The sequence below is a fragment of the Conger conger genome, chromosome 12, assembly GCF_963514075.1.
Source record: "Conger conger chromosome 12, fConCon1.1, whole genome shotgun sequence".
Taxonomy (NCBI): Eukaryota; Metazoa; Chordata; class Actinopteri; order Anguilliformes; family Congridae; genus Conger; species Conger conger.
Window position 1 is genome coordinate 40,308,168 of NC_083771.1, and position 16,649 is coordinate 40,324,816.

The 16,649-nt window shown below is 41.2% G+C and overlaps 1 protein-coding gene across 1 annotated transcript in view; it reads left to right on the top strand.

Annotated features, from left to right (window-relative positions):
* The first annotated feature begins 1,674 nt into the window (after window positions 1-1,674).
* Window positions 1,675-16,649, top strand: part of col5a1 (procollagen, type V, alpha 1) — a 103,958-nt gene continuing 88,983 nt past the window's right edge. Inside the window, exon 1 of the mRNA XM_061262157.1 lies at window positions 1,675-2,041. Within this exon, the coding sequence (XP_061118141.1) occupies window positions 1,942-2,041 (100 nt within the window). The 5' untranslated portion in view covers window positions 1,675-1,941. The remainder of the gene's footprint in view (window positions 2,042-16,649) is intronic.

Sequence of the window (16,649 nt, forward strand, 5' to 3'; positions counted from 1 at the left end):
TCTGCTGTCAACCGTGCATCACATGTATGCATATGGCCTTCATTCATACTGTGTGACTCATGAGTCTCATAACTGCATGCTCAAATGTGATCGTGACTTCAATAACCACCCGTCATTTCAAACTCAATCTCAAAACTGAGCATCTTCTACCTTCTGTTCACCAGTATAGAGTTCCCCGGGTTAAGTTTACCATACCTTTTTCTCCACATTTTTAGCCATTACCAATTCCCAATCCTGGTATGACTCTGTTTCTTCTATTACTATAATCCTGGTGGATGAAGGGTAGCGCTAACCTCATTTGACACAAGCAAAGCCAACCACCACCTTTTCTCCCACCTTGTTGTGTTCCTGTACAGTAGTGTGCAAAAATGTGGGCACACCCTGGTCAAAAAGCCTTTTACAGTGAATATCTAAGAGCAAAAGCAAACCTGACCCTTAAATGGTAGAACGTTAAACATGACACATTTCTTAAAATTTTAAAGCAAGATTACTTTTTTTTTGTTTCAAAGTAATAAAAAAAAAGGAAAAAGGTCCTGTGTGCCTAAGTGCTACACCTAAGGGTCACCTAAGTGCTACACCTAAGGGTCACCTAAGTGCTACAATACCAATAGAATCTGCTAGAGAACAATTCATGATTTAGATTTATGATTAAGCTGGGATTGAAAATACTGTGAATTTTCTATCATCATTGGGTCACATTGTGTCAATTAAATGAATGTTCATGCGCAATTCAAAATGGGGAGTGAAAGTCATCAGAGTGTGATGAACTTGTTTATCATTTACTCATATAGTATAATTGCAATTCTATAATCTGGGATGAGTTCAGTGTATGTTATTTCAGAAATAGATCAACAACAACAACAACACAACAGAATTGCATGTTCTAAAAATATTGCATTAAGGGAATGCATTTGGATGGATGTCAGGGATTGCAAGTTATGCAAATAATTGGTGCCATTGTAAAATCTTTGTCCAAATTTAGCTGTAGATAACTGCTTTCAAAATAAGAGGACATCCTTCCCCATGTCAAAAGATCACCATCTGCTCCTGCCAACGCGCTCCAGTTGTCGCCTGTGTCAGAGGTCTTGACTCACACCGGTTTGTCTTTTAATAGAATGTTCCCAATTTTACTTTGACTTGTGTTTAAACATGTTAGGTAATTAATTAATATACGCACATGAATACGGACATATGTTCTTACCAAGAAAACATTGTCGAATTTCGAGTTTCCTCAATTAAATAAAACGTAGCATATCTCTCATATTTTATGTACGATGTTTACTAGGATTGTAGAAATGCCGTCAAAAAGATTTCATTGTATTTAAGAACCATAAACTAACTTCAGATGTAGTCTAAAAGAACTTGAAAGTTGCTCTGAAACTTAATTTTCCCGCTTCCACGCCTCTTTTAGAATAATGAATATGGTTGGAGAAGAGAGAAGCAATACTCCACAATGGTTGTCTAATAAAAGGAAACGAAAACTGCTGTCTTGGGGCGGAAAAAACTTTCACCAAACTTTCTCCCCTTCAGTTACATCCAATGAAAAAGCCAGCTTACCATATCGGCGACGCTGATTTGCTGGCATTTCTTACTGGTGTTCTGAATGACAGGCTCTGGAGCATTTTCCTCTTTATTTCCAAGATCTTTCAGTGTCGATTCAGAAAGGGGGCATCACTTCTGATCAGGCTCAGTACAGGGTAGGTCAGTGGAACGGAGAGAGGGGAGAGAGCGAGAGAGAGAGTGAGAGAGGGAGAGAGGGTGCCCCATCCATGAACTAGCCCCTGGAGGAGTTCACTGCAAACTTATGGCTGTATGAAAAATAACGCTATTTTCTCCTTTCTCTGGGATCTTGGCTACGAGTTCTCTCCTGATCAGAAGTTGTCACATTTATTTTAATTCCTTGAATTAAGCCACATTTTCTGTGGACATCATTTGGTGGTCATGGATACCCATATAAGATGGAAAATAAAACGGCGGATAAGGGACTTGCACCTTACTTTAGCTATAATTCTTCTCTTTGTAACTTCGCAAGCAAGTTCAGGTAAGTCGCTGTACAATGTATTATGCATCCTCTTTTATAGCCGTCCTCTGAAAAAAGTTGGAACTTCACACCGTAGGAAATAGGGCGCTTTACTGTTCATACGAGGAACTCAATTTACTTAATTTTCCCAATGCATCTGCCTTGCAAGTTGTCCCCCTTTAAAGAGTTTATTTTCTGGGGTGCATTCCATGGTCTTTTCGGTTTCCTAAGCAGATATGACCGGGGGCCCTTTCTGGGCTTTGGAAGAATTGCACCACGGGTTTGTTTAATTCCAGCCCCTTTCGTTAACATAACACATGTATTTGCATTCAGTATGGCAAAAAATTGTGAGATGCTCCACGGCCAGCGCATGGTATGGCTATTACTGTCAGTTGAAGCGAAGTTTTTTATCCGAAAAACTTGAGCCTTAAGTCTTCTATCGCAACTCCAAGTGAAATGTATTGCCTCCAGTTGTAGCCTGTTTCCCCAAAGACTTCTTGCGTCCTGCGCCATCTATTGTACCGATTATTTCTGGTGCATAAGGGGATTTTAATCTTATTCAACGCTCTTTGGCGTGTTTAGGCACACGAAGAGTTGATTTTACGTTTTAACACATTTGTCTTGACTGTGAGAGAAACAGCATTGTACACTAGAGCATAACATCACACGTTATCAATTATTTTCGCCTAATTTGGAACGCCCTGGAAATCACTGGCATCCAAGCCAAGAAGTTTAAACAGCAGATAAAGTTGCCAATTTGTTATGAAATGTACGTTGTATTACAGAATGATAAGAAGTTATGTGGTCTCCAGAAGTAAATCAGTCGATGCGAACAACGTACTGGTCCACACCCGAGGTTTTCTCACCTGTTCCTCACTCAGCAGCGTCTTTTAAGACATGGAGGTGGAAACAGTAGGCTACATAGCCTGTGCAATTAATGAATCGTTTCTAGTTTTTTAATTTGTATATATATATATTGTTTGTACCAGTTTTATTACAAAGTCAAAAGTGCTTTGTAAAAACTTTTGATTTTGGAATGAAAAATATTATTATTGAGATTCGGATTGCTGATATAATCATAAATTGATTGATGCCTATCCATTGGTGTAATTGTATATACGTTGTGTTAAAAGATGACATGAAGAGTTTGCATTGGTATCTTTAGTTGAACACTTCTGCGCTGAGAGGGTGGGGTGTGACCCCTTCTCCAGCTGCAGGGTGGAGATGCCGCGTGGCTGCTAGTTTAAGATGCTGCGATTTTCATGGGCTATTATATGGACAAGTCGTATATTTCGCGTTTTACCTGAAATATTTGTATTTTTTATTTCGTTAGATTTTCCAAAAATTCTGAAGTTAAGTATTACTAATGTCCCACTTTAATCATTCAGTTCTCATTAAGTTTTAATTCCATTGGGGATGAAATCACTCAGTTTTGCCGAAAGTCAGTCAGTTTTGCCGAAGAACGAAACTGTCTGGCTTGTTGCTTTCCATAATGTATTTTAGACATTGTGCTAAGTTTTCTCTAGCTATGCATAGTTCTTTGAAAAAAATACAAAAAAAAAGTTAAAATCTGGAATTGATATGGTACTTCCACACTGTTTTGCATAAATTAAGCCTGCCCTGTATTGCATCTAAGTTCAAGCAGGATTTGGAAAGGGATCACATAACCTGTTCAAGTCTTTCTGGCATGTTCTCACTCCAGCGCCTGCTGGACCTAGAGTAAGAGGCATCAGAAGGAGGCTTGATAGGATCTCCAATTTCATCTGCAGACTGTCAGGGTGGGCCTTCTTTGTGCAGTGATGTCATCTTAAGGGGCTGCCCCAATGCAAGCCTCGGTCTGGTGGTTTTGTGGAATTTACCTTTATGCTGAATCAATGGCTTGTGTTTACTGTACATACTGTATCAGGGTAACCTGAACGTGTTCCAGGGAAGCTGCCTTCTACCAGAGGATGTATCCCAAGATCATATTCCTGACATTGGTTCGTTGTCTGTTTTGTCCCAAAGTGGGAGAAAGTTGATTAAGCAGAGAAGAAAGTATAGATTATTATTGGAAAAGGCCTCAGCCATACCTGCTGGAATGCAGGCGGCAAATACTGACAGATGTAGGCCTCAATACAAAGAGGTAAATATAGAAGGAAATGTGCTGTCCTCTCATATTTAAGCCTGGTTATATGGGGTCCCCACTCCCTCAGCGTTATAAATTCCTTAGTGCCAAATGCTCTAAAGAAGGGGATTGAGTCTTGATTTATGGTTTCCCGCATCCCGGGAATGACATTGGGTGTAACAGTCACAGGAATTCACTAAAATTTAAAGCCAGAATGTTTAGATCACTCATTTCAACAATCAGAAAACAGCTGTGGCTATGTGTATGCTGAAACTGCATTGCATGCAGATTCTATAAGCCATCCAGGAAGGACAGAAGATCCAAGAGATGTCACTTTCACCTGCTGTGCTGAATGGGCAATCATGTGCATGCCTGGCATTACTGGTGGTCTGTTTGTTCCTGTGGAAGGTCCAGTGGGGGTTGAGCCCTCATGTAGAGACATTCTCCAAGCCTCCCCCTCATGAGTATGGAGAATCAGAAGGGCTGTTTTGTCTTTGATAATGATGTACTAGGCTATACTAGGGTGTTTTTTTTTGGTATTACATATCAGGAGCAGGGAGCCTGTGAGTGGCACCACAGGCCAGAACATAGGCCTGAGCATGTATGCATGGGGTGGAAAGACTGGTGTCAGCTGGAAATAATTAACTCAGACCAAAGTGTAAGCACTACATTGCAATATTTTCAGATTTATGTAAGTGACTCAATGCAATGCATTAACCTATGTACAGAAACACATTAAGAACATTTGGCATTTGCTTTTTTACATTTGTAATCTGCTTGGGTGGAAGTCCGATCTCTTATTTAATGATACAGCGTTTGCAGAATAGTATGAGACTTCTCGTAAAGAAAGAAAAAAGAGGTCTATGGGAATAATGTGCTGTGCAAAACTTGATGAGCTTGCCTTCAGGCTCTGGATCAACTGGAAAACTTTCACCTCCAGAATTTGAGCTTTGTGCAACAGATGTCATTATGACCTACTTATAATGGCCCAAATGTCTTCAAAGTGTAAACCAACTATAGCAAGGCTAATGTGTGTGTTATAATGTTTTCTACTGTCTGGAGTTCAAAATAGTCAATTGTGAAATGAATAAATACATATATAAGTTTACATTTATTTTCAATATCAGATCCTTTTCCAGCAAATACATTTGTGGTGATGGAGTGATACACTTGCATTCACCATGTATCTTCTTTTACATTCACATATACACCCTCATAGTACTTACAGCTGAAAGTACTTGGTGGAATGTAGTCTAGAAAACACTGTGCATTCAGGGGTCTTACATTGCAATTCTGACCACAGTCTTTCCAAGCCCTGAGGTCCAACCAACATCAATGAATAAGCATCAACACAGGCTAACCTCTTATTATGTGTATTAAGTGTACTTTTGCTTTCTACCCTAATTAGAAGTGTGCAGTAATGATTCGAGACCCCTTGGGGTTAGATGGAGGCCGGTCTTCTCAGGGGAGTCGAGCCAAAATGGCTCGAACTTCATATTAAGTGCATGGCATTGTGGTATAGCTTTTGAGGTGTTGTGGGCCCCCTTTTATTACGGATTGAATAAACACAGGCATGGCTGTGTCACCTGTCACCCACCTTTCTGACAAGTATAAAGGTGAGGGTGGAATTTGTTTTAATTCAGTTGGCACAATGGTATTAATGGTATTAATGTTCACCTTAGTGAATAAAACTGCACTAAAAAGAACTGCTATGCTTCCGAATAATAATTTAGCTAAAAGCAAATTAACTCACTTTTTTGTCAGCACTTGTTCAAAATAAGGCTTTACAAGATGTCATTGGCATATCAACAGAACTCTGTGTGATTCCTAATGGCTTACAGTATTTTTTATTTGAGCAGTCAAAAGAGTTTTCAAGCTGCTTTGAGCTTCTAAGTTCATACAAGTTCTCCCTCGTGTTACAAATGCAGTTCACAGAAAAGACAGTTGGGATGGCTGACTTGGAGCATGCACATTTTGTTACATGTTTTAATTAATGAGGCGTTTCTCCAGAAAACAAATGTTCTTCATTGTAATTTTTGTTTGATAATCATAATGTCTTTTAGTTCTTAAGTTGATTCTCAGTTTCTGAAAACCATAAGCCTCCTGGCAGCACTGCATTTCCCTCGACTGCCCAAAATCAATGGAACCTTTTCACAAAGCTGAAACATAAGACACATTTAAATGTTTGGCTTTTGGTCTATTATTGTTAATTAAGGAAAGGTTTTGAAATGGTTTCAGCTCCCTGCCCCCTTCCTTTGCAAACACAGGCAAAAAAAGGAAGTCACTACAGGGCTAGAGCTGTCAAAGTAAAACTATTTTATTCATCAAATAGAGTGGAATAACATTCCTTGAATACTTTGTAAATGAAATCAGGGTGGATGGACTCCGCAGACACACCTGTGTAGGACCTTAAGGGGAGGAGTGGAACGAACCAAAGAGCTTAAACTGTTTTAAGAGATGTTTCCAAAATGCAGTTTTTCCCCTTAAAGAGGGAAAGAAATTCAGATGTTGGTTGATCTCTGTGGCGCTATTTCCCTGTGTCCTTGTACACATCTGGATCCGATATGAACCATTGTGCCGTCTGTTTATCTCGGAGAAATGCATTCCAGATGTTTCTATTCCACTCTTGGTGGAGTGGGGACTGTGAAATAAAATACTGTTTCATTTAAAAAGAAAATACACTATTCTTCCTTATATTTTACAGAGGGTGGCTGGAAAAATACTGTGTCCCATTAGATGAATTTACAGAGGATTAAAGGGTGCACATTTCAACTGCAATGCTGATTAAGTTATATAAAAAATAAAGAAGTCCTTTGCTTGATTTGCACAAAATGGACAATTATGATCGGTTCAAAGGTGACATGAAAGACCTTCGTAGCCATTTGCAGCATGCTGTGGACTACATTATTGGATTGTTTTCAAATATTAAGGAAGCAGAAATGTTCTTGCAAGACCGTTTTCCATTTTTACTTTCTCAAAGTATTCACAGTCCTGCAGAAGTATGTACAGTACACTATTTATAAAAGGGAATATATCAGATAATATATAATCAGTTTAATTTCCCTGTATACACAATACACAAAACATTGTTTCGAAAGGCTGGGAAACCAGAGATCAAGGCAAGCATGACATCATCTTTGGCAGAAATGCAAATACTAGAAGCAGAAAAGTTCATTGAAGACCCACTGACTGTTATGATTATAGGTTGGATTTAGTGTCGAGATTGAGGCTCAGATTAGTGTTCTCCAGGCTTTGTCATCTGTTGGTGAGGTTTCTGTTCAAATGTCTGCCCTTCAGAAGTAACTGTTTGTCACTGAAGTTTCTCATTGCATATCTCTGGGTGGACAAAACTCAGCGAGGAAACTGAAGTCTCATTCAATCTGATAAGGGGAAATGAAAAGGCGTTTTGTGTTGATATCTCTACCATGTAGGAGATGGAATTTGAGCGAGTCGGACAGCAGAGAGAGGCAGTGACCCTACACTTCCATGCACTGTTAAAGTCCCTGAATGGAGGCTTTATCAGAGCTAATGTGGCCGTATGGTCTTATGATTCTGGATTCATTTAAAATGCAAATTCCATTGGACCCCAATCACACGTTATAGTTTTTCAAAAAGTGCAAGCTGGGGATTAAATTCCTTCCTCTGTCACAGAACCTTCTTCTTTTAGAGATACTAATAATATCTCACAAAAATAGCACATGGTACCTCTATTCCCTAAATACCTTAGAACTCTTGACCTCTTGTCCTGTTATGTTGTTCCATTCTGCCAGGGTTATGAGTACAGCTTGAGTTGGGTTACGAAATTGATTATAACTGGAAAGAAAGCATTATTTATTATTGTGCAAAAGTTTGGGAACCCTGTCAGTTTCTACTTTGTAACTCCTCCTCGGTCAAATATAACAGCTGGTACATGCTTCTTGTAGCCAGCGACCAAGAGTCTTTCAATTTTTTATTTTGGCCTCCTTGCATGTATGGCATGTTTGAGATCTCTCCACAGATGTTCAATAATATTCAAGTCTGGGGACTGTGGTGGCCATTACAAAACCTTCATCCGTCTTTCCTGGTACTTCATGATTGATTTTGAGGTATACTTTGGATCATGGTCTTGCTCGAATACCCAAACTCTCTTCAACTTCAACGACTGACCTGTGAACATTAGCCTCTAGAATTTCTTGTTATTTGGTGGAATCCATTCTTCCTCACTTGCACAATATTCCCTGTGCCCCCAACTGCCACACAAGCCCAACAAGTAAAATTCTGGTTTTGTCAGTCCAATGCACATTGTTCCAAAAGGCTTCAGGCTTCTCAGTGTTTTCTTTTGCATACTTCAGACGCTTAATTTGGTGTTGAGGTTGTTCTTTCTGAACAGCTAGATCTTTTTTGCAGCTCTTTTGCAGTGTGGGTTCTTCTGAGCATTTCTCACCAGGTCTCAGGCCATTCTATTTGAAATCTGTCTTAGTCATCCAGACCTTGCCTTGACTTCAACTGTTCCATATATCTTCCATTTTCTAATAATGTTTCTGACAGTGGAAACATTGAGAGAGTTTTTGTAGCCTTCTCCTTCTTGGTGGAAATGAGCCATCTTCATTTTGAAATCCTTGGACAACTGTTTAGAGGAACCCATGGTTGTTAACACCAGAGAGAACAGCCACTGCAGTTGGATACTTGTGAAGGCATGGAGTTACTTCAGAATAAGAAGTTCAGCCCTGGAATTGACTCAACGAGTAAATCACCTAAACAAATAAATCACCTGGGTCTGGGCCTTAGTAGTCATCTTTTTACTTGTAACAAAGAATAATCCAGAACTTTTGCACATGGCCCTTTTCTTTAAAAAAATAAAAAATAAACTGAAAAAAATTAAAATAAGAAGCAATCTTATGTCTCATGTTTACCATTGTACCATTTAGAGTTTCCTTTCGATCACATACAGATTAATTGTAACAGACATTCAGCCCAGGGGCACCCCACTGTATGTACCTCCCACCCACTACCTCCCATCTACAGTACAGTAGATCTGATGATCAAATTTGCTTGCTGTAGGATTGATCAGCTTCCGAAGCTCAAAGTCAAAGACTTTAGCAAGACAATAAGCTTATATGTCTGTGGTTTTGCATACTGAACATTTCTTTAAGTTGCACTACTTGGTTATTGTACATCTCCTTTAACATACCACTGGAAGTATAATAATATTCCTTTGTAAGCGTGCACTTTTCTGGCATGGTGATTCAGTCCCAGAGTTTTCCCTAAATGCATGACCTGGGTAACATTAACTTGAAGCTGTATTTCAGCCCTTATCATTCTTCAATGAGCCACAAAGTCATTATAGGCATTTTCAAGCACAATGCCCTCTTTTAATTTACCATTTTGAGTGGATTGGATAATTAAGAGAAAAAAAAGAATACATTTTTCCTCTCAGTAATTCTCTGAAGCAACATGAAACATGTAGAATATTGACTGGCTTGACTATAGTGAAGATTGATTTTGATTTAAGAGCACATATTACATGGCTATTCTGTCCAGGAATTGTAGGTTTCCTACCACATGGAAGCCATTACACTATTCATTATGCAATCAACATAAGAACATGAGAAATTTACTCGATAGCTTAATTTCAGATATGATATCTGAAAAAGGAGGGAAAGTAAGAAAATGTGCTCATCACTGGAAGCCTGGCTTGTGCTGGAATGTGGGTGTGTTATAAATATGAAGCTCTCTGTGGCAAACTCATGACTGTCATTTGTGTTAAATTATTATTTGCTTCTCCAGATGAAGCCCCACAATGCTTTAACCCTGTCTCAGTGTGTGTGTGAGTGATAAAACCTATATAAAAGTCCAGTTATTTGGTGAACTAGACATTGAGATGAATAGTAGAACAGAGAAAATGGCAAGTATCATAGGACATTCATTTTCCACTGCATTGACCCCATGGAAAGATTTACTGTACAGTTGACCAGGAAAACCACAGTATGCTGTATTGGCTAATGGTAGGCATGGATATGTGGTGTTTGACCAGGGGAAAAGCTCTATACTACTGCATTATGTGGATATCATAATGATAGGGCGACTCACCATTTCCATCCTCAAACCAGCAGAAGACATGAGCCTAACCAATTCAAGAGTGCGTGATGTGGTCCCTGGTGCTGCCAGAAACCACTTTTCAGCTGGAGCCTTTCTATTTGTGTTTTATTAGCTGAATAATTACATTTGAGCTTGGTAAAACAATTTGAGATGAGCACATGCTTTGTTAGCTCCTTGTTAAACTGTTTCATTAGCGCAGCAGACAGCAGACAGAAGGAAAACAGTATTAAACGTGGCTTTACGAATAAAGTCTTATGCTCTGGCAGGAGGAGTGTGAGGCTGGGGCACGGGGGGATATAAACTGACTTAGCGGAATAATTCTCCTCAGTGAATTTGCGACACTGTCTTGCTAACTGTATGAATACCCATGTTCATTTCCCACCGAATGCACAGTTAAGAAGGCAAACCACAGGCTACACTTATGCTTGCTAGCAGTGCATGATACAGTATTTTCTGTATTGGATGCCAACTCTTAATTTGTACGTGGTTTTCATTTGGTGAACAAGCTGTATACTTAAGCATGTTTTATTCAGTCTTAGCTGCACCCACTAATCTGAGTGTTGTTGATGAAGTGATCAATGCTAGCTTTGTGCTTGATGAAAAGTTATGTCATGTCCTAGGCCAAGCTCATGACAAAGCCATGAAAGTGGTGGGAATTCAAGGCCCAAGACCTTCTTTGTATGTGAGGTCATCATTGTGTGGCTCTGACCTCGTTTTGGGCAGAGTCACCAGCACCCTGCACAGTGGACAAGATCAGTGCCACTGAGAACACCCAATGATCCCAGAAACTGGGACAGGAAGTGCTTTCCAAGGAGATGAGGATGAGACTTCCGTGGCTTCCAGAAAGCTCCAAGGGGACCTCCTGGAGAGATCTGGTGTGTCGATTATGGCTTTAGACTGACAAGTGCTTGGCCTCTTCATCTTGAAAAAATGCTGGATACAGGATCACATTTAGGGACAAAAAATGTGTATACATACATATGTGCGATGAATTGTCCATTTTAGAGGGCACTGAGAGCTGTGGTCAGTGCGGTGTGTTTCGGGAATTCCACTTTAGGCAGGGAGCCAGCTGGTTCTTAATCTTGTGACGTTTAGGCAGATTAGGTAAAAAATGTTGCGGCCTGCTGAAGTGGAAATGGTCTGTTATGTATAATCACCAACAGCCATCACCTCTCCATCTAGAGCTGGTTACAGATGCAGAGGGCAGCAGCCGTTCCCCCCTCTATGTCAGCTCAGTGAATGGGGTGATATGAGTCTTTGAACCAAGACGGGGGATATCAGCACCAAGGCCGTCTGCTCTCTCTCTGTTGCTGTGAAAAGTAGTGCAATAGTGCAGTCTTTCACTGGGCTGGCAGTTGGAGATGTTTGAAACCTGGGGATGTCTGGCAGGTGGGTGAAGCTGTGGATGTGGTCGGGCAGTGCAACTGACTTTTTTCGAGCATGAATAAAAAGTTAATGTATTTGTAATGTAGTTAGTGTCATTTGTTGGCCAGTCAAATTACTGATCTTTTGATTGCAGATGCATAAAAGGTCTTACAGGTTAATTACGTGCAGCTTGATAAAGCTTGATTGTGAAAACAGCATTTTTAACTCAGGCACACATGCGCACAGGCATGGACCACTGAAAGCCACTTTTACTGAAACAGTTGAGTGGTCCACACATCATCAGTGGAAAATAAGGCAGAACCGGTTTGCACTTGTCACATGTTCAAGAGCATAAGCAAACTGGCTGCAATTTATCCTTCTCGACTTTAAAAGCCACTTTGCTACTCAACTCTTATTGTTCCCTTAAAAAACAGTGATGCCATAGCGCATGCAAAAGAAAACAGTGTTTAATCGATCATGGCGCCTTTTTGAAATGAACCCAGGAAAGAAAAACATGTGGATTTCCTGCAGAAATGCAATCTCTGAATCAATCACCATGAATTGGACATGTATTTTATGTGCTCCCAGAGCCTGCTGCTGGCAGTCATGCTGGGTCATGCTGACCTCCGGTTCTTTTGGGGGGGGAGGTGGGGAGTGGAAGAGGGAGTTTGATAGTGCAGTTAATTATTTGTATACACTGCATTCAACATCATTACATTGTGAACTCTGAGTAATGGTATTCATGCTTTTGGGAAAACATGGCTTCCGGTGGACTGAGTTCTGTCCCCCGGGCTTCGGTCGTCTACTGCAGCACGGCTGCAGGATCTAGTGGTAGGAGCACTCAGGTCCCTGAACATTGAAATACTTCCGTTCTCTGTCTAAAATGGGGTTCCTGAAAATGCATGTGCAAGTAACACACCTGAATCGTTTCTGAAAAGAAAGTGTGTCTGCATTGAACACACTGAACTTTGGCAGTCTGCCAGAATGCAGGAGTACCAGGATTTAAGTGGATTTTCTTTAGACCCCAAGTGTGCAGTCGTCTGTCGACAGCCGTGCAAAGTGTATTTGCCTTTAAGATGGACCACTAACTTACGCCATCTGTGAGCTGATATTGGAGTTGCCGGTAGTCGGAGCACAAGGAGGGTCAGGTCTTGGGCTACTCTTAGACCGTGGGTGCATTCCATGCCCTGATCTCTGAATGCGGGGGACAGTGACACTTCCTCTGTCAAAGCGACTCGAAAAGTGTGCGTTATAAATGCAAGTTTTATGAAGCACTTGAATTTTGTTGTATGTGCCCTTGCTTTAAACAGGGGGTATATATTTTTAGCCACACTAAAGCTAAAGCTAAACCTCTTCTTCCACTTTCCCTTCCTGTTCGGTTGAGTGCTGTCATGCTGGGACAGAGAGCCTAGGATGCACTCTCGGGCTGTTTATTGACAGTGCGTGCAGTGGTGCCGAACTGTGAGGAGAAAAAAATGGAGAGGGGAATACTAATGCCAAGGTGCCTTATTGGTAGAGGCAAGACCAGAAAAGAGGAAAAAATCTTGAGTTGAGAGGAGAGTGAGAGAGAGAGCAAGAGAGAGAACATCTGTGTGTGTGAGAGCAAGAGAGAGAGAGAGAGCACATGTGTGAGTGTGTGTGTGTGTGTGTGTGAGAGAGAGAGAGCGCATATGTGTGAGAGAGAGAGCATGTGTGTTTGAGAGAGCGAGAGAGCGAGCATATGTGTGTGTGAGAGAGAGCATGTGTGTGTGTGAGAGAGAGAGCATGTGTGTGTGAGAGAGAGAAAGAGAGTGCATGTGAGTGAGAGAGAGCATACGGTCTGTGTGTGTGTGTGAGAGAGAGAGGGAGAGAGAGAGAGAGAGAGAAAGAGAGAGAGAGAATGCCTTTCTGTCTCATGAGTGCAGTTTCTCTGAAGTCGAGCTGTAAACTAAGCATTAAAAACAGCACCCCGATGCCTGAGTCAGTTTTTCCATTTTAGTCTGCGCCGGCAGACACTGATTTATCTCTGCTTGCCACATTTGCCTGCTCGAGCTCACAGCACAGACAATGAAGCAAACCATCTGCTTTTCCTCCTTCTAGAATAATATGCACAGATTACATCAGATGAGCGGGGACTGAAGTGCAGAAGATATTCTTTCTTCACTAAACCAATTTACGACTGTGTGTGATGTGTGATTGTGGTTTGTTTGTGTGGGTGAGGGCGAGAGAGATCGAGAGCGAGATTATTCCAAATTTGCTTGGGTTTTCCGTACTCTTACTCATCTATTGTCAGACTATTTTGACTAAATAATTTAACTGAAATAATAAATAAATGAAATGAAAAAAAAGACATAGATGACTAAAAACTCTGAAGTGAGAATATTTAAGCAATAAAGAAATACTTCTCATTTTGGAGAGAATATCATGATTTTGACTATTGTTATTCCCAATGTGCATTGTCTCCCCAGATCATCACTTTAAATATGTTAAAGTGCTACAAAGTGCTGAAATTAAAGGGCTACGAAGACATGCATTGAATTAATATTTTAATTAGGCGAGAATCTAAAATCAAGAATTGCAAGTTATTGCCTTTAAATATGAGTGGCTTTTGTAATCTTTGCTATGTATTTGCCATTTTCAAAAGAGCTTTCTTCTGAATATTGCTGAAAACAGTATAGTTGCATTTGCATGTTCAAAGACAGGTGTGAAGTACTTCTGTCAGGAGGTGGGGTGTAGAGCATTTTTCTGTACTGGGGGCTTCCTGTGGAATGGCCCACAGTGTAACAGCAAAGGCTGACCACATTTTACTGCAAGGATCAACTTCCTATGTCCACGTCCTGTCAGGGCAAGTAATGTTATCAGAACAATGGATAATCCATGTAAATTTTTACCCTGTTACAAAAGTCAGTGACACTTGATTGTTTGCACCCTGGGATTATTATATTTTAAAGTATTAATTAATGTGCAGTTATGGAGTTTTTTTTAAAAACCTGACGAAACAACATAAATATATTTAATGTATGATGGAATGTGGGGGGGGGGGGGGGCATTCCTGAAGTGGTGTCTGAAAGAGTCCTTTTCCAGCAGAAGCGAATGAGAATGAGATCAGAGCAGACTAAGACTTCTCAGGGATCATGTGACGCATGCCGGGGAAAGATGTGCATCTTATTTTTGGTGCCCGTGCTTCCATTTCCAGACGAGCTGTAACTGGCAGTTTGTCTGCTAATTGCTCTTTGTCCTCAGCGCGGGGTCAAGTATGTACTGAAGAAACAAAGCTGTCTAAAAAAAGAAAGCAAAACACGAGGAAGAAAGAGGACAGGAACAAAGAATGTTAATCCTGTTCTATAAAAAAACATCCAATTCATTGGATTTGCCCCCCGCGGCTCATAATTGTCTGGCCCGGTGATGGTGAATTGAGTTGTTTGACTGGGGTGAAGAGGTTTGGGGCAGCCCTGGCACCCAGCCTAAACAAGATTAGAAGTCTGGCATCAACCCTGCTGTTCAGAGAGAGAGAGAGAGAGAGAGAGAGAGAGAGATATGGCCAAAAGTGATTTAAATATGTAGCGGTTTGGTTATATGGCATGCAATATCTGGCATGATTTTATCTCCAAAAATACTGTTTGTGTATTTTTGTGTAGAAAATACATAAGCAGTTTCAAGACTGACAAAGAACCAAGGAATGAGTTGTGTAAGCTCATCAGGCAGGGTATGTGTCTCGAAGGTATGTGCGTGAACGCAGTAAACGGATTACATCTAATTTGAGATTTACAGTAGATAGTTCCACCTAGTGAGGCTGTAATAGAAAATTGTCTCTCTGAACCAAAACCACAGAACAGGGAATTTATGCTTCTGGAGAATGCGCGTATCTGTGTTTAGAGGAACCTCCTCAATTTAATGTCTGGCTAGAATTATCATGTGCCTCAGATTGTGACCAAATTATGGTTAACTAATATGAATGTTATGAGAAAAAAAGGTAGCCCCCACAGAGACAGTTACGTTTATAAAAAAAGAAGACATCAGTGCTTGATTGAGGTTGTCTGGGAGGGATATCAGGCTCTGGCTGAGCCTGTATGAGAGGCATATTAAGGATCGATTGAGGCTGCCTGGGCCTGCAGTGGTGACACACGTTGACGTGACTCCTGTGTTCCTGGGGTTCTGTTGGAAACATCAGAGTTGGAAAGAGAGCGTCTGAAGCTGCCACAGCAAAGAGCTGCATGCGTCCACAGCCCTGTGGCTGTTTTGATGTCAGTCAGAGCTCAAGCCTCTGTTGTAACTGTGGAATGGGACATGTAATTAAGACTTGGCAGCAAGAGAGTCCTCTGTGCTGTGGCCCTGCTGTAGTCTGTGGAGCCAACAATGCTGAGAGAGAGAGAGCGCGAGAGAGCAGACAGCGGATGAGTGTCACTCTCGTAGTGTCTGATGGGGGGCGGGAGGGGGGGATTGGGGTGTTTGCAACAGGGTCGTAAGTTTACAACTGTCAAATGTTTGCTTTTGTGATTAAAGTACACATTTTTGCTATATTTTGCCACTTTCAGCATTCATTTTCGCTCTTCTAAAAACTAAAAGCTCGGTAGTGATTTACTCTCGTGTCGGTCCTTCTGCCGACATGCAGCATTAGCTGTGGTAGTGCCTGTGTGTTTTTAAGCAAAATGTTAGCAGTTTCCTATGTGAGGCAAACTTTTTCTTCCTGCAGACTTGCTCTCTCAGGAGAGCCAGCACATTAAGTAGGCAAACATTTAATCTTAACAAGGTGGAATTGAGGGTTGCGCTTTTCGGCCGTGCTGTGGCTGAGGGCTGATTCCCATGGCTCTCCCTGGTGGGGAAGTTGGCCCTGACTGATGCAGCTTCAGAGCTGGACACAGTACAAACAGTCTGAGGACAGCATCGACTAGAAAGCCCAAGAGCACAGGGTCGAGAAAATGTTAGGAAAGCAGAGTCAGTAATGGAGTGCCCATGAGAGAGAGGAAAAGGAGGACTCCGCCACCCACGTGACGTGAAACAGATTCCTGAGTGAACGGTTCCCAGGCTCCAGTGATGTCATGGGGGAAGTGGGGTGTTTGGTGCACTCATAGCACAGGTAGCGAGGCAATATGGGGGAACATT